This window comes from Pecten maximus, chromosome 13 (assembly GCF_902652985.1).
Source record: "Pecten maximus chromosome 13, xPecMax1.1, whole genome shotgun sequence".
NCBI lineage: Eukaryota > Metazoa > Mollusca > Bivalvia > Pectinida > Pectinidae > Pecten > Pecten maximus.
Genome location: NC_047027.1, coordinates 32,311,714 through 32,335,588, shown reverse-complemented (window position 1 = coordinate 32,335,588; position 23,875 = coordinate 32,311,714). Strand labels below are relative to the sequence as shown.

At 36.3% G+C, this 23,875-nt stretch overlaps 1 protein-coding gene across 1 annotated transcript; it reads right to left on the bottom strand.

The window, feature by feature from the left end:
• Window positions 1-4,048: 4,048 nt before the first annotated feature.
• LOC117340668 (carnosine synthase 1-like) lies at window positions 4,049-6,065 on the bottom strand. Its single transcript, XM_033902432.1, has 2 exons — window positions 5,910-6,065; window positions 4,049-5,275 (listed from the first exon to the last, which is right to left on the bottom strand). The coding sequence occupies exons 1-2, from the start codon at window positions 6,063-6,065 to the stop codon at window positions 4,049-4,051; spliced, it is 1,383 nt and encodes a 460-aa protein (XP_033758323.1).
• Between the last annotated feature and the right edge of the window lie 17,810 nt (window positions 6,066-23,875).

Below are 23,875 nucleotides of genomic sequence, written 5' to 3'. Positions count from 1 at the left end.
GACTTTCCTCTACCTCCAAAACCAGGCACATCCTTAAATGACCCGTCTATTAATGGGACATTAAACCAAATACAACGAACAGTTTTAACAGCTATCCTGCAAAAGAGAAGGGAAGCTAACAATCAGGCCAGTATGTGCTGCCATGGTTGTGTCTTTGGGCAAGATCACGTTACCCTTATTGCCCTGGGTGGCATGCAATGGGCATCTTGTATGTTGTTCAGTCAGGTAGTCACCAACTACTACAAGGGGACCCAGCCACAGACTAGGAGATTCTACTGATTTTTCCAGAAACCAGGCAAACTGGCCTACACTGATACCTTAGAAGAAGTTTTAAACATTTATTTGAAAAGATAACATGATTTGTTTTTACTTGGTAAACTTCATTTTCATAAACTATTGTTCCATTTCCTGGATGGCATGTGGACAGACAGGCTTACTGCATGTTGTTCAGAGGTAGTCACTAACTACTACAGGGAGACCCAGCCTCAAACTAACTCTGGTTATTAACAGGGTGATAGCCCAAGCTAACAAACCAAATATTGGTCAGAAACTGGGCAAACTGGTGTACACTGCTACCTGATAAAAGGTATTGACACAAAATATGATTTATTATGCATGGTTAAGCTTACATAAATTATTGTTCAAATTCACATAAAACAATTTAAAACTTGCGAATGACCTTATTTTCATCTGTGATAGAAGAAGGGAGATAGCTCGCTCACCTGTTCTTGGTATTTGATTAATTATAATGTACCATCCATATTAATTAAATGCTTTTCCAGATATTTCCCTAAGTTCTTTTTAATGATCGATATGATGATGTTCGATCATGAACTCAAAAGTGATTCCGAATCTGCTCATGATTGACCACTGACATTGTCTGACAAAGACACTGATACTGACTTTGAACTATAGGGAAAGTCTCGAAATACCATTAAATGAAATGGCTATTTCAAGCAAAGAAACAATTTTCCTTCTCTCATTTGTATCATTATGTTCCACTGGGGAATAAATATAAAAATGGGATTTTCCTCATAGAAGTGTGATTTATTAACAGTTTTCTCCAAGATTAATATTGGGACGAGCAAATTACCCTCAAATCCTAAATATTCCTATCTGAATGATCTAATTCCAATTTTTCAAGGATATTTAGAAATTGATCGATTGCAATGAATTTTGGTTTGTAGGTACATCATGGGTCACCGGTTACTCTTATAACCTCACTTTAACGTTTGTAACAAAATGGTTGTCATTAACTGGTCTTTAATTGGTCCAAATTAAGATACATGTATATTATCCATATGATTTTAATGACATTTGATATGTATATAGATACATCATGGGACACCAGTCTTTCTCTTAAACTCATTTTCACATTTCAACAAAATGGTTGCCATTTCCTGGACTCTGATTGGTCCAAACTTAGTTTGTCTGACTTTGATGACATTTGCTGTGTAAGTACATCTGTGGACACCTGTGATACTTGTAACCTCATATTCACATTTAAACATGAGACCCACGGGGCCTGTATCGCTCACCTGGTTGGATTTGACCAAATGTCAAAATAATGTTCATGTTCAATTTGTTAATACATATACAAAAATGTACTCTCTGAAAGACCATATGGATTATTTTTACACCATAATGGTGTTTAAAGAAACTAAGTCCCTTAGGGTGGGGAAAACCCTTTGGCCTATTTTTACATAAGAATTGTGTTTATCCCTTAATGCCCAGCGATACTATACATAGTTATGGGATTGAGGGTCACAGTAACCATTTATGCAAAATCTGTTCCCCCATCACCACGGATGTTTCTGACCAAATTGGGTTCAAATCCATTTAAAACTCAAATCTCTATTTCCCCTATTTGGCCCCTACCTTCAGGCCCCTTGGGGGTCAGAGTCAATATTTATATAAACTCTCTTTCCCCCTTCCCCTAAGGATATTCCAGACCAAATTTGGTTCAAATCCATTCATAACTTTATGAAAAATAGCAATTTAAAGGATAAACCCCTATTTCCCTCTTTGGCCCCGCCCCTCAGGCCCCTGAGGGTACAGAGTAAAAATTATCCAAACTCGGTTCCCCTTCTCCCAAGGATGTTCTTGACCAAATTTGGTTAAAATCCATTTAACACTTTATGGCAAATAGCAATGTAAAGACTAATCTCTATTTCCCCTATTTGGCCCCGCCCCTCAGGCCCCTCAATATTTATACAAACTCTTTCCCCCTTCCTCTCTGGATGTTCCTGACCAAATTTAGTTGAAATCCATTCGTAACTTAATAATTAATAGCGATTTAAAGGATTAACCCCTAATTTCCCTATCGGACCCCACTCCTCAGTCTCCTGGGGATTCAGAGTAAAAATTTATACCAACTCGGTTCGCTTTCTCCAATGAATATTCCTGACCATATTTGGTTAAAATCCATTTAAAACTTTATGACTAGTAGCAATTAAAAGACTAATCTCTATTTCCCCTAATTGGCCCCGCCTCTTAGGCCCCTAGGGGTACAGAGTAAAACTTCATATAAACTCTGTTCCCCCTCCCATCAAGAATGTTCCTGACCAAATTTGGTGAAAAGCTATTCAATACTTTAGGACTAGTAGCGATTTAAAGGAGTAACCCTATTTCCCCTATTTGGCCCCGCCCCTCAGGCCCCTGGGGGTTCAGAGTAAAAATTTATACAAACTCTGTTTCCGTTCTGCTAAGGATGTTACTGACCAAATTTGGTTCAAATTCATTCATAACTTTATGACTAGTAGCGATTTAAAGGATTAACCGTATTTCCCCTATTTGGCCCCGCCCCTCAGGCCCCTGGGGGTTCAGAGTAAAAATTTATAGTATATATATAGTAGTAGCAATTTAAAGAAAAAGTTGACGGACGCCGGACGACGGACGACGGACGCCGGACGCCGGACGCTGCACCATGGCATAAGCTCACCGGCCCTTCGGGGCAGGTGAGCTAATAAAATGGCCTCCATTAACTGGCCTCTGCTTGGTCCAAATTAAGATGTGGTATTTTGATGAAATTTGATAATGGTGCAGGTACACAATGGGACACTGTTTACTCTCATCACCTCACTTAAACGTTTTAACAAATTTGTCGCCATTTTTACTGACCACTGATTGGTTAACATTAAGATATTGTCGGATTTCAATGAGATTTGGTATGTAGGTACATAATTGGACACCGGTCACTCTTGTAGCCTCACTTTCGCATTTAACGAAATGGCCGCCTTTTCAATGCCTCTGATTGGTCCAATTTAAGATATTGTCCGATTTTGATGACATTTGATATGCAGGTACATCATGGGACAGCAGTTACTCTTGTAACCTCACTTTCACATTTTAACAATATGGCCGCCAATTGCTGGCGTCTAATTGGTCAAAATTAAGATATTGTGCGATTACGATTAAATATGGTATGTAGGTGTATTAGGGGACATGGGTATCGTTGCCATGTGAACAACACAGTCTTTTATTGGTCGAAATGTATATATTAAGCGGTTTTGATGAAAACCGTGCTGAAAAGGAGTTATCTCCCCTCACTACACTTCATTCTTTCTGTGACACTCCTTTAGGTGTCACCACACTAGTAAATGTAGTAGAGAATATTTAGTGATATCGGGTAGCTTTGGATAAAATTGGGCATTATTGGGTAGAAACGAGAATGTATGATACCCTTTGGTATAAAAACAATAAAAGTCAGTGATGATTTAAGTTTTATAAAATATATCTTTGAAATCGACATGGTACTATAATTCTATAGTGGCCAAGTATTTATTGTGTTGATGAAACCAACCCAGATATGTTTACGGCGGTATAACAAATACCTTTTCTTTTAATATTCATTTTAAGATACATATACATGTATATTCAAGAAAAAAAATCATCTGAGTATCTGTGATTTTACGTATATATATTCTAGCATATCATTTTAAAGTGAAATGATTGCATTTTCTCCTAAAGAAGCTGATAACAGTCATGATATCGCTGTTATATTTTACTAACACTCTTCTGAGGTATCGGGATATTTTCTGCAAACAAGTCACATCACTGAATTGGCGTGGACAAAATCTGAAAGATATTTCGGGACATCAAAGAGTGACGTGTGAATTCCTAGCATGTCACATATTTTAAGGAGTTCCGATTTTGCGTGTTGTAAGTCATGCTGAACAATTGCAACATTGCAAATTGCCACGATATTTTGGGTGTTACTGTTTTTACAGTCAAAGAACTTCGTACCGAAGAATTGAATTTTACCAGAATGGATCAGTTCATCAATTTTTGTCCCGAATTCTTGTTTGCGCAGAAGATGTTGGTGTACAGGCAAAGCACACGTGATACCCATAATGTGGACGTTTGATTTTTCTGACGGAACTGGCGGTCGGATTCCAGCGGCAATAACCATAACATACCAAAGCGGATCAAATCTGAAGCAATTATATGTCCAGTTTCGGACATAATCCCCATTCATTCGTCCATTGATCTCTAGCAGCTTCGGACCTGTGGACGTAAATTTCATCTCCACGCTGAAAACGCCGTTACGGAGGCCGATATCAATACAACAGTGCGATGCTGCTTTCCTGAGTTGCGCGGCCTTGGAGGGAGGTAGACATGTCGGCATTGACATATACGTTTCCAGAAAGGATCCTTTTCTTGTAGGACCATTGTCTGAAACAATGGCGGCGATGACTTCTCCTTGATACAAGATCACATCTATGTCATGTTCAGTGCCCTCAAAATATTCCATAATTATCATTGAATTGCTGGCTGCCAGACCATTGCTTATTTTCTTACTCAGACGTTCATATTCCTCTTCGTTCTGAATCATCTCAACTCCATTCCCGCGCGTGCCAGTATCCGGTTTACAAACCGCCGGGTGTTTAACCATTTCTGAGGCAGATCTCAGTGATTCTGCGCATGTGATGTGAGCAAATCTTCCGGTGTACTGGTAAGTTCGGGGGAACTGTTGAACACCGTTAATCTCTTTCTGGAGGTACATGTGTGTTGAACTTTTGCTCCTGACATTCGTCGCTCCCAATACGCCAGCACCTCCAGTCAGCTCTAGCCTCTCACATAAATAAGCAGCTAGTGGTCCGCATTTATCAGTGAACGTACAGCATCCATTAATGGAGAGCTCAAGAGCTGTCAATATCTGCGCTATTCTGTCGGCATGTGTTTCGTCTTGTCGATGGTCAGTGAAGTCGTATTGTATATACGTGCAGACATCACCAGGTGGTGCAATGTCGGACTTAGTCTGAACCAGGACCAACTGAAACAGTTAATTGACATATTTATTATCAATTACATCAAACCGTGTCAAACATTGATAATTAATAATTAAACGTTTGTTTTCACTGAATTAACAAATTTGTATACAAAGGTATTACGTTATAAATATAACGATTTGATGTATATATTGAGAGCATATACATTGTATACAATTATATTAGTTTACAACATTAAACAAACATCATATGACCAAGTTTAGTTAAGTGAGAAGTGTAATAAAATGTCCAAACTGGTAACTAGGCTTAGATGTTATAAATAACCGTATTGGTAAATAACATCTTATCAGTTCATTAATTTCCACAGCAGAAAATACCATACTAATTCTACTAATATGAAAATTGTGGAAACAAATATATTTATTGAAATGAAAAACATATTTATATATAAAACATATACATCCTGTTAGTAATGAAATTTTACAAATAATATATGTCAATAAACTGTATGTTCTATAACACTAGATATGTATACAAATGTACGTCCGAGATAAAGTGTGCACATGTGTCACTGAATTCAAATATGTCCATAGATAAAACAATAAATATACAGATTACTTACAGGTAAATAAACAAATATGACTTAAAATGATGATAAGTAATATAAACTCTACTTACTTTGACTCCATAGTTCGTAAGAGTAGACCTAATCCATTTTCTGTTGATCTGTTCGTCACCAAGAACCAATATTGTTTTATTTTCTAAGAGATGTTTCTTTGTCTCCAGCAAACTACTTTTATCTAACACCATCTCCATCTTAATCGGGTGTGGCATGGTGCTACCTGTGATATTGAAACATGGAGTTTTAATCAGGAATGTCATCAACACAGCTCTCTGAGAGGTACATTATTCTTTATATCTTTAAAAAATATTCCAGCTAAAAAGATGAAATTTAAATGCGTCTTTAAATGTCAAACATACCAATGGCAATAAAAACCACTGTATGATATATGTATATAATTTCCACAGAAGAAAACAAACTTCGTTGTTTATATATGGTGGAAATCAGTTCTGTAAAAATGAGCCAGTTTGAGCACATCAATAATGATGGGTTAAACTTAAAGCGGCATACGTCACAGTAAGTAAGTGAAACGTTCAATATCACATAACATACAATAAACACACTACAAGGGGAAAAACGGATAACTCGCTAAGATATTAAGAACTTCTCTATATCTCTACATACAATAAATTGTGCCTTTCAAATAACAAAACATGCGATCTTTTTTCGGAAGGGCCGCAAATAACCAAATAATAACATAGAGTGTACAAAAAGTATAAAACTCACAAAATCAGCACGTGTATCCCTGTCCCTGTCAATTGGTGAGAAATGAGTGTCACCACAAAGGCAAACAAATTATAACTGTAACTGAAAGTCACAGTTCGAGTAGGTTATCGGCGTAATGAAGCGTAAATCACATCCGAATCTGTTAATATCGGCCCTATGTATGTCATGCGTTTTTGCCGGGTAAGGCTGACTTGGTAGTTATTTAATGATCAATCTAAATGATGAGAACAATCAGACGTGATCCTATATAAAAGTGTTATAATCAGGTGTAATCGTGAAGATAAAGAATCAGGTATAGAACCCCAGTATATAGTTTGTTTTACCTGAAGTTTAGTTTCTATCACAGATTTTGATTCATGGATGAGGAGGGTTTGGGAGGGAGACATGAACTCTATATCACCAACCCTGTTATATAGGTATAGGTAAGGTAGAGTGTATTAGTATACGTTTTCAGTAATGACCTTAGCCTGTACGAGACGGTAAGGTTGTATTGTTAATTGTCATAATTATGTTGTTTTGATTTAAACTGAGCTTGCTGTTGATCCTAATTAATTAGTTTTACATCGTAAAGGTTTAAGTGTAGTTCGAAATGGAGCAGCTGAGACACAGTCTGATTATGTGTTCTTTTTGGTGGACGTTGACCATACTAGTGGAATGAAACCTAATGCATATCAACCAAACGGAGCTTTCTGATTGGTTAACATCACAAAAGCATTGGATTTGGATAAATAATGGTCAACATGGGTATATAGGCCATTCAATTTCAACAACATGTGTTTCATTGCAATAGCAACCACACGGATGCATCCAATTGGTCAAAATTAAGATAGCGTTCCATTTCGATTAGAATTGGTAGATATTGGTATTGCAGTCTTGCGAATTCAACTGCATGCTTTTTACTGCCATATAACCTCGTTAAGGTTTATTATTGGTCGGAGTTTTGACATTGAGCGATTTTTATGAAAGATCAGTTGCAAATAACTTGATCTTGATGGACACTTGTGTCAAGTTTCATGTATTTGGTATCTATAAATAATTCACACAACTACAGTTTTCTGGAATATGGCACTTTGATTCAATCGAAAGCTATCCAACCCTTAATTCAAGGCCTACAATGTGTTGTTCAATGAGGCAGTCACCAACTACTACAATATGATCCTGGCCGTTTATGTGGCGATAAACCCAGCAAATAACTAAAACGAACCAACATACGTTCTGCTTCCTAGTAACAGACGCACCTACAATATTCTAATAGATAAATAGTTACAAGCCATCCAAGATTTATGTCATCAATATGATCTACCGTTCACCTCTAACTAAGACCATCAATGTTCGCTGATCCCATTTCATTAAACAAAACAAGTTCGTTCCTGCTGTAATAAATTAATTGATATTACATTTACATACACCAATAAAAGCGGTCTTATCAATACAAAACAAAACTTTTTTTGGGGGATTTCGAGTAATAATTTATGCAAATGAAGATTAATCAAGCATGCTAAATAATGTTTTCAACATTGTTTTCAACCTCTTATTATTATTAAATTAGCAGTGTATACCATTTAGGCCTGTTTATGGAAAATAAGTGTTATTTTTGTTTTGTAAACTTAGTTATCAACCCGTGAACAGCCAGGGTCATTTTGAGGCAGTCTTCCTGTAGTATTTGGTGACTACCTTACTAAACAGCATACATGGGGCACGTTGCATGCCATCTAGAGTAATAAAGGTAAAGTGTCTTGCGCAAAGACACAACCAGGTCAACACAAACCGACCTGATTGTCAGCTGCTCTTTTCTTCTGTAGCATGATTGTTCAACAATTGTAACGATATCACAGTAGGAATTATAACAAAGATGTAAAAATGTTTGTGAAAAGTTTCAAAATGATTAATTTTTCACAGACGGTCTCCACATGTACGGCTTACAGTGCTACCTCACTGCAAAAGGTCGCCAATAGGACACTTAATCTTGTCATACAGTACTGACTAAGGGTGAACCAATATATCTAACATAAAGTGCTGAAGTGCGCCAAGCAGAGGATACCCATGTGTATCAATAATCATGAACTGTACTTAATATGCTATCATATATGCCGAATAGTTCACTGTATATAAACATTACGTACAAAAGTCAGGGAACATTAGATAGAAAGTGACCAGCTACTTAAGTGATACAAAATGGTGTTTTCGACAACAGGTGACATATAGGTCACCCGAATGCATTAGCCTTTTTATCAAGGGGTCGTTGACTTCTGACTCCGGTATGTTTGTAGGCGTCTAATCTTAGAACATACCGACATTATAATGAAACCGTAACTCGAACCCAATATCAATAAAACGAGAGCAAACAACGCCATGTAAATCTGGATAAAATCCAGCGTTTATTGCATTTTTAATCAAATTAGTGCGGTGAGAATGTAAAAACAATCAAATAGTAAAAACACTTGGTGAGGATACTCTCAGGATCATTTCTGGTAAATCAGAGCTTAATCCGAATGGATGATCTTGAGAAGTTTGAAATGTTAAAAGTGTACGTAGGGCGGACGGTTCACGGTGGGTGGCTTGGTTTTCTTTAGTTTTGTTGGTTTAACGTCCTATTAACAGCTAAGGTCATTTAAGGACGGCCTCCCGTGCGAGTGATATACATGCGTTTGACGAGTGCGTATGTTTGTTTTTGGAGGCTGCAGTATGTTTGTGTTATGGCATACGACGGCGGACGAAGGACGACGACAATTTGTCATCCTGACCATTTGGTTCAAATGACATTGAAAAGGAAAAAAAAACTTTTCCGCTAGACCTACCTGCCCTTTCAGACTCCTTAATGCATATACATAAATATATTATACATGCACAAAAATCATGTGACATTAACTGCATTGTGATATCAGCTGTATATAAGTGCTGTTGTCAACAGCAGGTAGCATATAGGTCGACTTGTACCTGAGTACATTAGCACTTTTATCTAGGGGTCGTTGACTTCTGACTTCGGTATGTATATTGACGTCTAATGATAGAGAATACCGACATAATAACGAAACCGTAAATCAAATCCACTATCAATAAAACGAGAACAAACAACGCCATGTAAATCTGGATCAAATCCAGCATTAATGGCATTTAACAATTCTAAACAAGTATGGTGATAATGTACCAATACCATATAAACATATCTCCGTATCACCCTGGTCAATGGTCCCCACCACACTCTACATGGGTCCATATTTTCAATACATAATCCATGAATCTAATTTCCTCTCTAAATTCTGCCAAAATATCTCCATGGTGAAAATCACAGCCGAAAATGTGCAGATTGGTCCCATCATCTGATGTCCAGGGACGCTGAATGGCATTAACCATCATGTCCGGTAGATCCCTATAGAAACCACGGATCCAAATGATTTCCCAAAGAAGATAATGATAACGTTTACCACTGTCCTGCTTAAATGGAGTTTTCAATACTGGTCCACTAGCCCTTGTTTTGAAAAAAAATAAACCTGTAAATGGAATATCTAAAAATTCTACCAATATGAACTTTTTCATACGGGGGGCACAGTCTTGTATTTAATTCAGTACCAAAATTTCACCCGAATTTACAACAAATGACAAACTTTCTAACAAGGTGTTACAGAGAGTAGCATGACTGTCAAATATAAGTTAGTAATGGTGGAATAACGTCAGTGTCATTTGAAGTTACTGAGGAGGCCACATGTTCTGGTGAGTCACAGTAATGACAGCAACGACGCCACGCCCACTATTCCTCGGTGTCACATGTGTTTGGTCCACGTGGTTTATTAAATAACTACAAATAATGAAATAACTAACTTACAATGTATTCGGATACGATTTTTTTTTAACATCAGTTTTTTTCTACAGCAATTCTTGATATAAAATATAAAATAATCTAAATATTTTGACATCAGAAATCGGCAATTTTCAGTTTTCATGAGTTGGTTTTGTGTAGCCCGCACTCATGCATGACTGTTATTTATTTATTTATTTTGCCAGTCATTCGAGATATACACTTTTTACTATTTTACATATACAACAAGTAAACATCATATGATGTTTATAAGATAGAATCTTTCATTAGCCCATTTTTTCGATTGATGAATTTAAATTGTGCCAGGTTTTAAACACATCAACTCAGACTATATTATTACATTTTTTGCACATTTCTGCACATATTAAATGCCATAATTGGCTAGGTAATCAACAGCCTGTCATTTAGCTGTAGTCTGAAAAAGCCTTCTCGCCCTAGATACATTTAATGAGGCTATACAAGCTTTTACATTTATCATCTTTAAACCACCATTTAAATAATCTTTGATGATAATATCTCTTTTAACTTTATCTGTTTTGCTATTCGAATTTAGCGTTGAAATAAACTGTTCAGTGCGATTAGGAAGTGAAATTAAAAGATGGTTAAATTGTGAAATGATAAGTAAGTTGATGATATGGATTATTCCGATTGGAGTCGAAATCCTCCTTTTCTAGGTTTTAATCAGTGACTTTAGTTCAATAGGGTTTTTTTGGTATTTCAATCCCTAATAGTGTGAGTTTGTGTTTGCCCCATTGCAAATTTTTATTTGGTAGAAAAATATCACAAGGAGACTTAACACGAACATACCACAGCCTCCCGAAAAACACATACGCACTCACAACACGCATGCATGTCGCACGCATGGGAGGCCGTCCTTAAATGACCTTAGCTGTTAATAGGACGTTAAACAAAATAAACCAAACCAATCATCAATGAGCCTTTACTCCCTATCCAGATTGCATGCAAGTGTTTTGGAAACACTAATTTTAAGGCCAATATATTTAGCGTGTGAATTAGGTTCATTAACTGATTCTCTAAGGAAGATCTCATAGACGTGTAAGGCAAAAGAGGTATCATCTGCGCATTGTGAGAGTAGGGTCGGATTTTTTTTTACTTTTAATACCTGTTACATTTATATTATGTCGCAATTCAATAGCTCATATTTCTGCACAGAGAATAAAAGTATAAGGGTCTATCGGGTCGCCCTGACGGCACCCCCCTTTAACATCGAAGGTGACAAGTTTACCCTCTGAATGATTGCAGCACTGACATTTTGGTGAAATACATGTACTAATCCCCCCTCCCCCCTCCAAAAATTAAAAAAAAAATACAAAAATACATAAAAAAAATGTAACACTTTTTTAATAAAATATGATACCGATTCAAAAGCTTTTTGTGAGTCTATCATAAGCAACATCCCCGGAATAATATTTTCTGTATTTTTCATTAAATCATACACTAGTTGTGTGTTTTCCCCAATATGTCGTCAAGAAAACCTGTCTGATCCTTATCATAAGGGTCACGTTCTGATGACCTTTGTCATCTCAATATTACACTTTCAGGCCGAATTGTCAAGTCATCAATCTCACCCATTCGGCACATCATAAATCTATATGCTTCATTGGACGAAATGACTTATACAAGTTATGCACTCATGCTATATCGCACATACGAAATACACTTCCAAGATTATGTAGTAATTTGATTGGTTAATCCAAAAGGTTATCCTGACGTGACCCCCTTATGCTAGATCGTCAGATGTTCATGTAACGTAGTGAGAATAAGCGTCTAGATTTTAATTAGATAGATTTTGTTGTTTCTTGTTATAGGTTGAGTAAGAAATTGTTTTGCCTCTGATGTTATTGACTTCAACCATTGTTATTGACTTGGACCATACAAGTTAAGTGTTATTTGAAAGTTTTCAATGACAATTTCTTATGAAATGAAATGTTCATTATGTCCTCTTCTGTCTTTAGATATTTTAAATTCAAAATTAAAGAAAGAACTTGAAAAAAAACACTGTTACCAGTGTTTTTTTCAGTTCTTTCTTTAATTTTGAATTTAAAATATTTAATCCAATTGTAACGCGCAGCACGTGTACCGCAGGGGTGCCACGTGTACGTCGGACTGCTACCAAGTTTTTGCCCAGGGTTCGACTGCCGCTTTCGCTTGCAGATTCCAAAAACATATGAATTATCAAGTAATAAACGATATTTAGTAACTGGTGAGAAGGAAAATAGACTAATCATATATAGTTCACTCATGTCTAATAATATTTTCGTTTCCTCGGTAAAGTGTGTAATATGTATACATATTTGCATTACATTGCTCGAATGTAAGAAAAATATGGGTACGCTAAGTTTTTTTCTCCAATCCCGCCACAGATTGTTGATACAATCGAAATATTATTAACCGCAAAGAAGCAAAGCTATCAAAACAACTGATCCCATCCAGAAAGAGAAAGAGAGAGAGAGAGAAGAAAAGAGCACGTAGGTAGAAAGATAAAAAGACTACATAAAGACATAAGATACATACGCGAGGTCAACGACCTAAAGACCACTGCCAACCTAACATTCTACACGTTTTCATGGGTATGCAAGTACATCATTCAAATAAGTACTTGTTCTGAATGAATCAAAATATTTTACTCAAATCAGATTGGTGAGAAAGCAACATTCGACTTCAATGAAAGAAGTGCCTGTCATTGGGCCTGTGAGATGGTGTCAAATACATGTAGTAAAACATATGTACAGTGTAATAGCAAATTCTTCATGAACTCTAAAGGCTAAGATTCTTAGTTTAGATAAAGATATTGAGGCAAAGCTGCTGGACCCAATAGCGAAAGTCAATATCGAATGCTTATCAAATGAGTATACCTTGATTGCAAATTATCTATGAAACAAGAATGTTAAATGTTACTTAAAATTTGCCTGCAATTACATTATTTTACAGAGAAAAAATATTTTCTATTTTTGTATCAACTGATCTCATTGAATCCATGTCCTGAGTATGAAGTTTGAAAACATTTTAGGTCTTTTTATGATCCAGTTAACTAGAAAAAATCAATGTTATCTCACTACTATGCTTGGATGGAAGGATTCTGAGACGCTTCATAAAATTTGGAAATTGTATGGCTTGATGTTGTGTTGTTTTTTGTTTTTTTTTTGTGATTTGCAGAGGAAAGCATATGTGAAGGTTGTCTCTTAATTATCAATATAATTAACCAGTTAATTACTGTTATAAACTGCACAAAGTTTCATTTGTTTGTTTTTGTTTAACGTCCTATTAACAGCCAGGGTCATTTAAGGACGTGCCAGGTTTTGGAGGTGGAGGAAAGCCGGAGCACCCGGAGAAAAACCACCGGCCTACGGTCAGTACCTGGCAACTGCCCCATGTATGTTTCGAACTCGTAACCCAGAGGTGGAGGGCTAGTGATAAAGTGTCAGGACACCTTAACCACTCGGCCACCGCGGCCCCTAAATGTCAGTACCTGGCTCTTGATTGGAAAATGAACCTATTGTATAAACTAATGGTCTCATTGACAAAGATTAATTTTGCATGAATTTATGTAATAAAGTTAATCGATCAGAGTGCATTTGTTTCTTTAATTAATTGGTTGTGCATGTGGAGATAATTAAACTGGACAAAAGAATACTATTTTTCTATATTTAGGCCTTCAGACTGTAGACTCAAATAAAGTGGTATTTTACTAGTAAATTGCTAGAGTAAAAACAGAAAACTATTAATGGAAAATCACCAACATGGGTTGGCCTATTAGTTGGAGTCTTGGTTTAAAAATGTATCTGTTATTAAAAATAACAATAACAAACCGCTTAAATAGTTAATTACCAATATTTCATTGAAAGGCTTATTAATTTACGTCTCTCGCACCTCCGTAACTGATTTCATACGGCGACGGAGACGGCACGTCAAGTTGTCAGCACTCATGGTTGATCAGTGTGTCAAGGAGCGGTTAGAAATCTGTTGTGGGAGTTTCAAGTAAGGCCATGACCTCCCTGTATTGGTCTGTATGGTGGCATGGATCTGTCATCACATGACGAGATTATTTTGTCAACATAGCGAGATAAATATACCATATAGCGAGATAATAAAACGACATAGCGAGATAAAACAACCGACATAGCGAGATAATTTAATGCTTTTATGAAGTCGCTATCTCGACATATCGCCGTAGTAGATGCTACTACTGACATGGATTTTTTTCTTGTCCACGTCACGTGACCTCCATTCGGAAGTTCAGCGCGCCAGTGCACACGAGGCTTGGACAGGGAAGCTGAACGGCCCAACACTATGAAAGGCCGTTCATGTCAAAAACCAGATACATTTAACGCGTTAGCATTTAACGCGTTAAACACATCTAACGCATTAAACATAACATTTAACGCGTTAAGACTTAACTCGTTAATGTTTACATTTAACGCGTTAAATGTTGTTATCATTTAACGCTTTAAAGACAGTTTTAGGCGTTAACCTTTATCAGATTAACCAATCAGTTGCACCCTTGCATATCAGCATTCGGGTGAAAGTTCTTTAGGGAAGCGGGAAAATATGGAGGCTTCGAGGAGAGAGGTTCGGGCAGTGGTTCAAGAATGCCTTGTGGCTGTGTCAAGACAATCCCTCAGTCCCGTCGGCGATATTGTCAGTGGGCATACAACTATTTGACAATGGTTATTTGTCCAAAAAATGAATAGTCAACTTATGACGACTACGTGTGAATCCCGATGCCGGCGTTGGGTTTATTTTGGTCTGCAGATGTTTTTTTTTTTAATTTTTATTTTAAACAGTTTAATGACAGAATATTACAGTACGCGTTGACAGAATATCAACACGTCAAATAGAACGTTGATATCTCTGAAAACCGATTTAAAGAGAGACCGTATCAAAATAATCAATTTGTGCAATGAATCAACATTTTTTTCCTCTTTCACTGTGCTTCATTTTTTTGGTCATTTGTGTATTTATGAAGGTCTGTAAGATACATTGTTGCACATTACTGTAACTGATGTGAAGTCGTATAAGTATGAACTAGTTTAGTGGTACTTAACAATATTTTGTCATGCCTTGAATCAAAAATAATAAAATGTTATCAATACAGATAATTCAAAACGTTACAAGATCATACTAAAGAAATTGTATTTACCTTTTATCTTTTGGCTCGGTCTGAGAGATCCAAGCTAATTGAGAGACGGTTACTAAGATCAGTCCATGTTAGTTGAGAGACATATATTACGATCAGTCTAGGTTTGTTGAGAGATATTTACTAAACTCAATCCAGGTTTGTTGAGAGATATTTACTAAACTCAATCCAGGTTTGTTGAGAGATATTTACTATATTTACTAAACTCAGTCCAGGTTCGTTGAGAAATATTTGCTAAACTCAATCCATGTTTGTAGAGAGATATTTACTATATTTACTAAACTCAGTCGAGGTTAGTTGAGAGATATTTACTAAACTCAGTCCAGGTTAGTTGAGAGATATTTGCTAAACTCAATCCATGTTTGTTGAGAGATATTTACTAAACTCAATCCAGGTTTGATGAGAAATATTTACTAAACTCAATCCAGGTTTGTTGAGAGATATTTACTAAACTCAGTCCAGGTTTGTTGAGAGATATTTACTAAACTCAATCCAGGTTTGTTGAGAGATGTTTACTAAACTCAGTCCAGGTTTGTTGAGAGATATTTACTAAACTCAGTCCAGGTTTGTTGAGAGATATTTATTATATTTACTAAACTCAATCCAGGTTTGTTGAGAGATGTTTACTAAACTCAGTCCAGGTTTGTTGAGAGATATTTACTAAACTCAGTCCAGGTTAGTTGAGAGATATTTACTAAACTAAATCCAGGTTTGTTGAGAGATATTTACTAAACTCAGTCAAGGTTTGTTGAGAGATATTTACTATATTTACTTAAGTCAATCCAGGTTTGTTGAGAGATATTTACTAAACTCAGTCCAGGTTTGTAGAGAGATATTTACTAAACTCAGTCCAGGTTTGTTGAGAGATATTTACTAAACTCAGTCCAGGTTTGTTGAGAGATATTTAATAAACTCAGTCCAGGTTTGTTGAGAGATATTTATTAAACTCAGTCCAGGTTTGTTGAGAGATATTACTAAACTCAATCCAGGGACGCTCAGTCAAGGGTAGTTGAGATATATTTACTACTCTCAGTCCAACGTAGTTGAGAGATATTTATTTCGCTCTGTCCAGGTTAGTTGAGAGGTATTTACTACGATCAGTTTAGATTAGTTTAGAGATATATACTAAGCTCAGTCTAGGTTAGTTTAGAAGCATTTACTAAGCTCAGCCCAGGATGGTTAAGAGATATATACTTCGATCAGTCCGAGATCTTCAAGATAGTTGAGAGATATACATGTATACTACGCCCAGTCCAGGATTGATGAGACATATACTTTTCTCTGACCTTTAGGCAATCTAATTTTTTTTACCCTTATCATGTTCTAGCCTGTAAGTAAACAGGTAAGTTTGAACGTACGGAAACAATACAAATGTGACAATGTCGCCCACACGCACTTACACATTGTTAAGGGATATCTCCGTTAGGCCTGTGTATATATATATCTATTATATATGTTGGGTTGTATGATAATTATATTTTTTATCTCAATATTGAATTAATTTGTACAATATACATTGTTATAAAGTTGTCATGTCAGGAAATATATCTCATAAGTTTCTTAAGCAGGTCTTTAAAAGACGACACACACAGTTATACGATTTCCCTAACATCACTGACGAATCCTAGCAAGACGAAACAGTTGTAAGATTTCCCTAACATCACTGACGAATCCTAGCTAGACGAAACAGTTTTATCATTTCCTTAACATCACTGACGAATCCTAGCTAGACGAAACAGTTTTATCATTTCCCTAACATCGCTGACGAATCCTAGCGAGACGAAACAGTTTTATGATGTCCCTAACATCACTGGCGAATCCTAACAAGACGAAACAGTTTTATGATGTCCCTAACATCACTGGCGAATCCTAACAAGACGAAACAGTTTTATGATGTCCCTAACATCACTGACGAATCCTAACAAGAATACACAGCTGTATGATGTCCCTAACATCACTGACGAATCCTAGCAAGACTACACAGTTGTATGATGTCCCTAACATCACTGGCGAATCCTAACAAGACTACACAGCTGTATGATGTCCCTAACATCACTGACGAATCCTAGCAAGACTACACAGTTGTATGATGTCCCTAACATCACTGGCGAATCCTAACAAGACTACACAGTTGTATGATGTCCCTAACATCACTGACGAGTCCTAACAAGACTACACAGCTGTATGATGTCCCTAACATCACTGACGTGGCCAAGAAGGACACAACAGCTTTATGATATCCCTAACACCACTGACGATCTGGATGAAGTCCCTAATATCACTCATGAGTCCTAGAAGAAGAAAACGGCTGTAAAGTTATATTAAAAGGTGCTAATATCGCGTTTCTTTTGCCGTTTCTTTTAAATAATTCGCATCCTAACACACAAATTTAGCACACACATTTATTTTTGTAAGTAAATATTATTCACCCATATGACACTAATTCATTTTATTCCGATAATCGTTTGTGATTATTATCATCTTGGTTTTCAGTACACATGTTTTCTGGGTCATGTTTTTTCCCCGTTTGCTTTGCCTGTTACAGCGTCACTCAACGTCACCCCTGACCAGTCAAGTGGAACAGACACTGACTATGTACAGGTAAATATTAAATAGACATATGTTGTCGTCTCGGCAAGTAATCATCGCAAATTGAGTAGAATTGTCCTTGACATTGTACATTGTATAGTCCAACCAGAATGACGTGTCGTGTGGGACGTTCAATAACATATTGGTTGCAGACGAGTCGATAATCATACAGGGAAATGCATGCATTATGTACGTGTGTATATGCAACAGTTTTGAATAATGTACGTGACCTGTCATTGACGAATCTGTCGTGTATATTTTAACCTATTTTATCAACGCACATCAAAGGGCATTTTTTATCAAGTAGTTTGCCTCTGATAATGATATAATCACATTAAGTGTCTGTGATATACAAATTATGTTTGATATGTCTACACAAGAAATGTGAGTGTGATATTATGTCTTAATGTAAGAATGTAAGAGAGTTTATAAATTGCAAATATCAATATATTTTTATGCATTGTGAGGAACCACGGGGGACTCAATCCCCGGGGCCCTATTGGCGGGAATAAGATATTTATATTGGCGTGTTTTTAAACATGTGTCAGTGCATATTTTGTTTGCATTTTTACATTGCATTTTTACATTGTTTTTTTTTTCAATTCTACATTCAGTTACATAGTGTCATATTGTGCCGAGATACCCTAACGGCCGAGAATATTCCTTAACTATTGACATATCAGACAGCGTTCAATGAGATACCCTAACGGCCGAGAATATTCCTTAACTATTGACATATCAGACAGCGTTCAATGACTACCCTAACGGCCGAGAATATTCCTTAACTATTGACATATCAGACAGCGTTCAACGAGATACCCTAACGGCCGAGAATATTCCTTAACTATTGACATATCAGAGAGCGTTCAATGAGATACCCTAACGGCCGAGAAAATTCCTTAACTATTGACATATCAGACAGCGTTCAATGAAATTTATCTGTTAGATATAACACACTGTCTAATTTATCTGTTAGATATAACACACTGTCTAATTTATCTGTTAGATATAACACACTGTCTAATTTATCTGTTAGATATAACACACTGTCTAATTTATCTGTTAGATATAACATATTGTCTAATTGATCTGTTAGATATAACACACTGTCTAATTTATCTGTTAGATATAACACACTGTCTAATTTATCTATTATATACAACACACTGTCTAATTTATCTGTTAGATATAACACACTGTTTAGTTTATCTGTTAGATATAACACACTGTATCATTTATCTGTTAGATATAACACCTTGTCTAATTTATCTGTTTGATATAACACACTGTCTAATTTATCTGTTTGATATAACACACTGTATCATTTATCTGTTAGATATAACACACTGTCTAATTTATCTGTTAGATATAACACACTGTCTAATTTATCTGTTAGATATTACACACTGTCTAATTTATCTGTTTGATATAACACACTGTATCATTTATCTGTTAGATATAACACATTGTCTAATTCATCTGTTAAATATGACACATTGTCTAATTTATCTGTTAGATATAACACACTGTCTAATTTATGTTAGATATAACACATTGTCTTATTTATCTGTATTTATATTATATGTGTTATATATATTATATGTGGTATGTATAGTATATGTGTTATTTATATTATATGTGGTATGTATATTATATGTGGTATGTATATTATATGTGGTATGTATATTATATGTGGTATGTATATTATATGTGGTATGTATATTATATGTGTTATATATATTATATGTGGTATGTATATTATATGCGGTATGTATATTATATGTGGTATGTATATTATATGTGGTATGTATATTATATGTGGTATATATATATTATATGTGGTATGTATATTATATATGGTATATATATTGTATGTGGTATGTATATTATATGTGGTATATATATTATATGTGGTATGTATATTATATGTGGTATGTATATTATATGTGGTATGTATGTTATATGTGGTATGTATATTATAGGTGGTATGTATATATTATATGTGGTATGTATATTGGAGTTCTGTTATAATTGCTCCTTGACACGCAGCAAATATGAAGTACCGTATAACCACTGGAGTATCAGAATCTCTAACATAACATGTCTGTATTTATAGAAATGGATGTATGAATGTAATCTAGGGTAAAGTACGGGAAGACACTAGAGAGGATTTAGAGTTCAAAATGCTTATGACATCAGATCGCACCATGCGAACTATATTTTCGGTGACAAACAGTGTTGGCCTAGATTACAGTTTTCAGAGAGTCATACCAGTTTCTATCTAGATTGTGTGAGGCCCGGGAAAAGGGTATAAAGTTAATTAATTGTAATAATTGTAAGGTTTTGTAAGACGTATAATATTTATTTAAGAGAAGATGTCATCAACAGAATTTTATTTTGTCACGAATCAGAAATATATACTTTCGAAATGATAAAAAGAAATTATTATTTTAAACATTATACTGTTCGAGATTCTTCTTCCGATATGATTTGTTTAAACCTTATTTTTGCATTGAAGTTGCAGCCAGAGATGAAACGATAATCATGGAAAAACAGTTTTCGATTCACTATGGAAATTCCGTCACGTGCAATTTGCTATTCGCGAAAACAATGATCTTCCACGTCCTAAAAAACTCTTTAAAAACCATGTACTTGCAAATATCTTTAGCTAAGTTTTGACAATTATTGATCAGAACATAAATATAATGTACAGTCTAAAACCGAACATGAAAGTAAAACATAACTTTTATTCCTGAAAAAACCTGTTTGTACATCCTTACTGCAATTTATGTTAAGTATTGATGTTTTTTTGGGTTTTTTTAGTTTCATTGGGTTAAGAAAATGTTTTTTTTGCAAACAGTATGAAACCGCGTAGCGACTTCTTACAAAAATTTGCAAACAAAACTTTTTCATATCCCTATCTCATTAAAAAATAATTGACATCAACGCTTATAATTTATTTTTGAAATTAATTTTCAAAATTAAAACATGTATGTACAATTTAACTAATGTTATAAGGGATTATTTTTGACAAATCAATACGCAACGTTAATGGCCATATTGTGATATCTTTTTCGCACCATTTTCCGGATTTTTATTATAGAGGTATGAAAGGTGTTCTGTCCGCGCTGGGGTTCAAACCGAAGGCCTCTCGCTATCTTGTTCCGCGTATATCCCTCTACTTAGCGGAAGGATTGTTTCAATAAGAGTGAGTTTGGAATGTGTTATTATACTCTCCCGCTCTCACATACTTTCATCCTATGACGTCACTTCATAGAGACAGTCGGACTGTTTGAACTCAAAAAATGTTGCCCTACTGGTACCTTAATGGTTAAAAGAGAGGACTGTTGCCCTACTGGTGCCTCACTTGTTTATAGAAAGGATGGTTCCCCTTTTGGCGCCTCATGCGTTCATTCAGGGTTAAATACAATGTATTTATAACATGTAGCTCCAACACGTATGTGTCACACCAGGGAATCATCGCTTTGGTCATGTTTCCTCCACACGGGATAATGGCCACGCTTTTCTTCGCTATTACCATGACCTCGGTGTTGTTTGGGTCATCTGAGGGTAAGTGACGTTTTGGTAAATTGAAGATCTAATTATTAAGTTTGAGTTGTATTGTTTTCCATCTTTTCTATTTCATTTAAGTTGGATTTCTCTTTCAAAAATTGTTTGTAGAAGTTGCGATTTCAATATCAATGTATTATATAGATATAAGTAGAAATAAGTCAGTTTCTGCGCTTAAATTAGGATTTCTCGTGAAATGTTTAATTAGCTACATTGTACTTTCGTGGTGAGAATAAAATCGTGAAGACATAAACATACATTGGCAAAAATATTAAGAAAGATAATATCATTATACACTGACTAATAGAATCTTTCCCTACCTTGGGGGTGGGACAGAGAAATCTCAACTTGAGGGGTGTGGGGGGGGGGGGGGGGGGGGTTTCTTGAATGTCCAACCCGAGGGTTTGGACATTCAAGAATCTCCCCCGAAGGTTGAAATTTCTTTGTTACACCCTCATGGTAGGGAATGATTATTTTTCTCCCACCTCTTTTCTTTATGTGTTTTCCCATCGGCGATCTCCGTCTGTTTGTAAACAAGTACACATGTCAAAAAAACCCGCGGGAAATATGCACACATTTCCATTCATCCATTTCACGTGGGGTGACGTCACTCACTCATCACTGTCCGACTCGGAGTAAATCACACGAGGTCGCTTTGAAATCGACTGTGTGTTGTCATTATGGCTGTGGAAATGGATGTTAAATGCTCCCCCACTGATTGTGGATCCATAAAACACCGATCTTGTGACATCGGACGGAGTTGGGCACAAGGAAATGCTGTTGTGCGATCTTTTTACTTGTGACAGTTGAACAATTTTGTCGCGATCGGTGCAGGTAGGTGCACTTGTGCTCTCAGTTTCAGTTGTAGGCCTACAGTTGGGGGATTCATTTGTATTTGAAAGAATGGCAGACATTTTTTTTTTTTTTTTGGAAAATGTTCAGTTGTCTGTAGTTGTTGAGAGACTGGGGATTTTTGTATTATTGTGTACACAATTTGTTTGTTGACGTAGCAGACGACGTAATGTAAACAAAAAAGTAGTTCCGGTAGTACTTCCGGTGAAGAAAGTGAGCGCGTGCAATCTGTCACACCCTAGGGTATGACAGATTGCACGCGCTAAAAAAGACAGAGAAATCTTGTACACTCAAAACGGGAGACAAATCAGTGAAAGGTGGGAGAAATATTGGTCTTGAATTACTTTCGGAAAGAAGAAGGCAACGAAAACCATTTAATCTACAATATATATATAGATATCTATCTACCTACCAAAGGAACTTCCCATTCATTAAACATGTGACATACTATATTATAATACAACACCTATAACTTTCTCATCTTTTAAGTCAGTATTAGTTCCTAACATACAGTTCCCATTCATTACCGACGTGGTGACAGAAAACGTTATCCAAACCAGACAAAGACACGAATCCAGTCCTCTAAAACAAGATCTTTACCGTACAAGCTTGGTCCATGGCTCCAGTCCTCTCAAACAAGATCTTTACCGTACAAGCTTGGTCCCTGGCTCCAGTCCTCTCAGACAAGATCTTTACCGTACAAGCTTGGTCCATGACTCCAGTCCTCTCAAACAAGATCTTTACCGTACAACCTTGGACCATGGCTACAGTCCTCTCAAACAAGATCTTTACCGTACAAGCTTGGTCCATAGCTCCAGTCCTCCCAAACAAGATCTTTACCGTACAAGCTTGGTCCATGACTCCAGTCCTCTCAAACAAGATCCTCACCGTACAAGCTTGGTCCATGGCTCCAGTCCTCTCAAACAAGATCTTTACCGTACAAGCTTGGTCCATGGCTCCAGTCCTCTCAAAAAAGATCTTTACTGTACAAGCTTGGTCCATGGCTCCAGTCCTCTCAAACAAGATCTTTACCGTACAAGCTTGGTCCATGACTCCAGTCCTCTCAAACATAATCTTTACCGTACAAGCTTGGTCCATGGCTCCAGTCCTCTCAAACAAGATCTTTACCGTACAAGCTTGGTCCATGACTCCAGTCCTCTCAAACAAGATCTTTACCGTACAAGCTTGGTCCATGGCTCCAGTCCTCTCAAACAAGATCTTTACCGTACAAGCTTGGTCCATGGCTCCAGTCCTCTCAAACAAGATCTTTACCGTACAAGCTTGGTCCATGGCTCCAGTCCTCTCAAAAA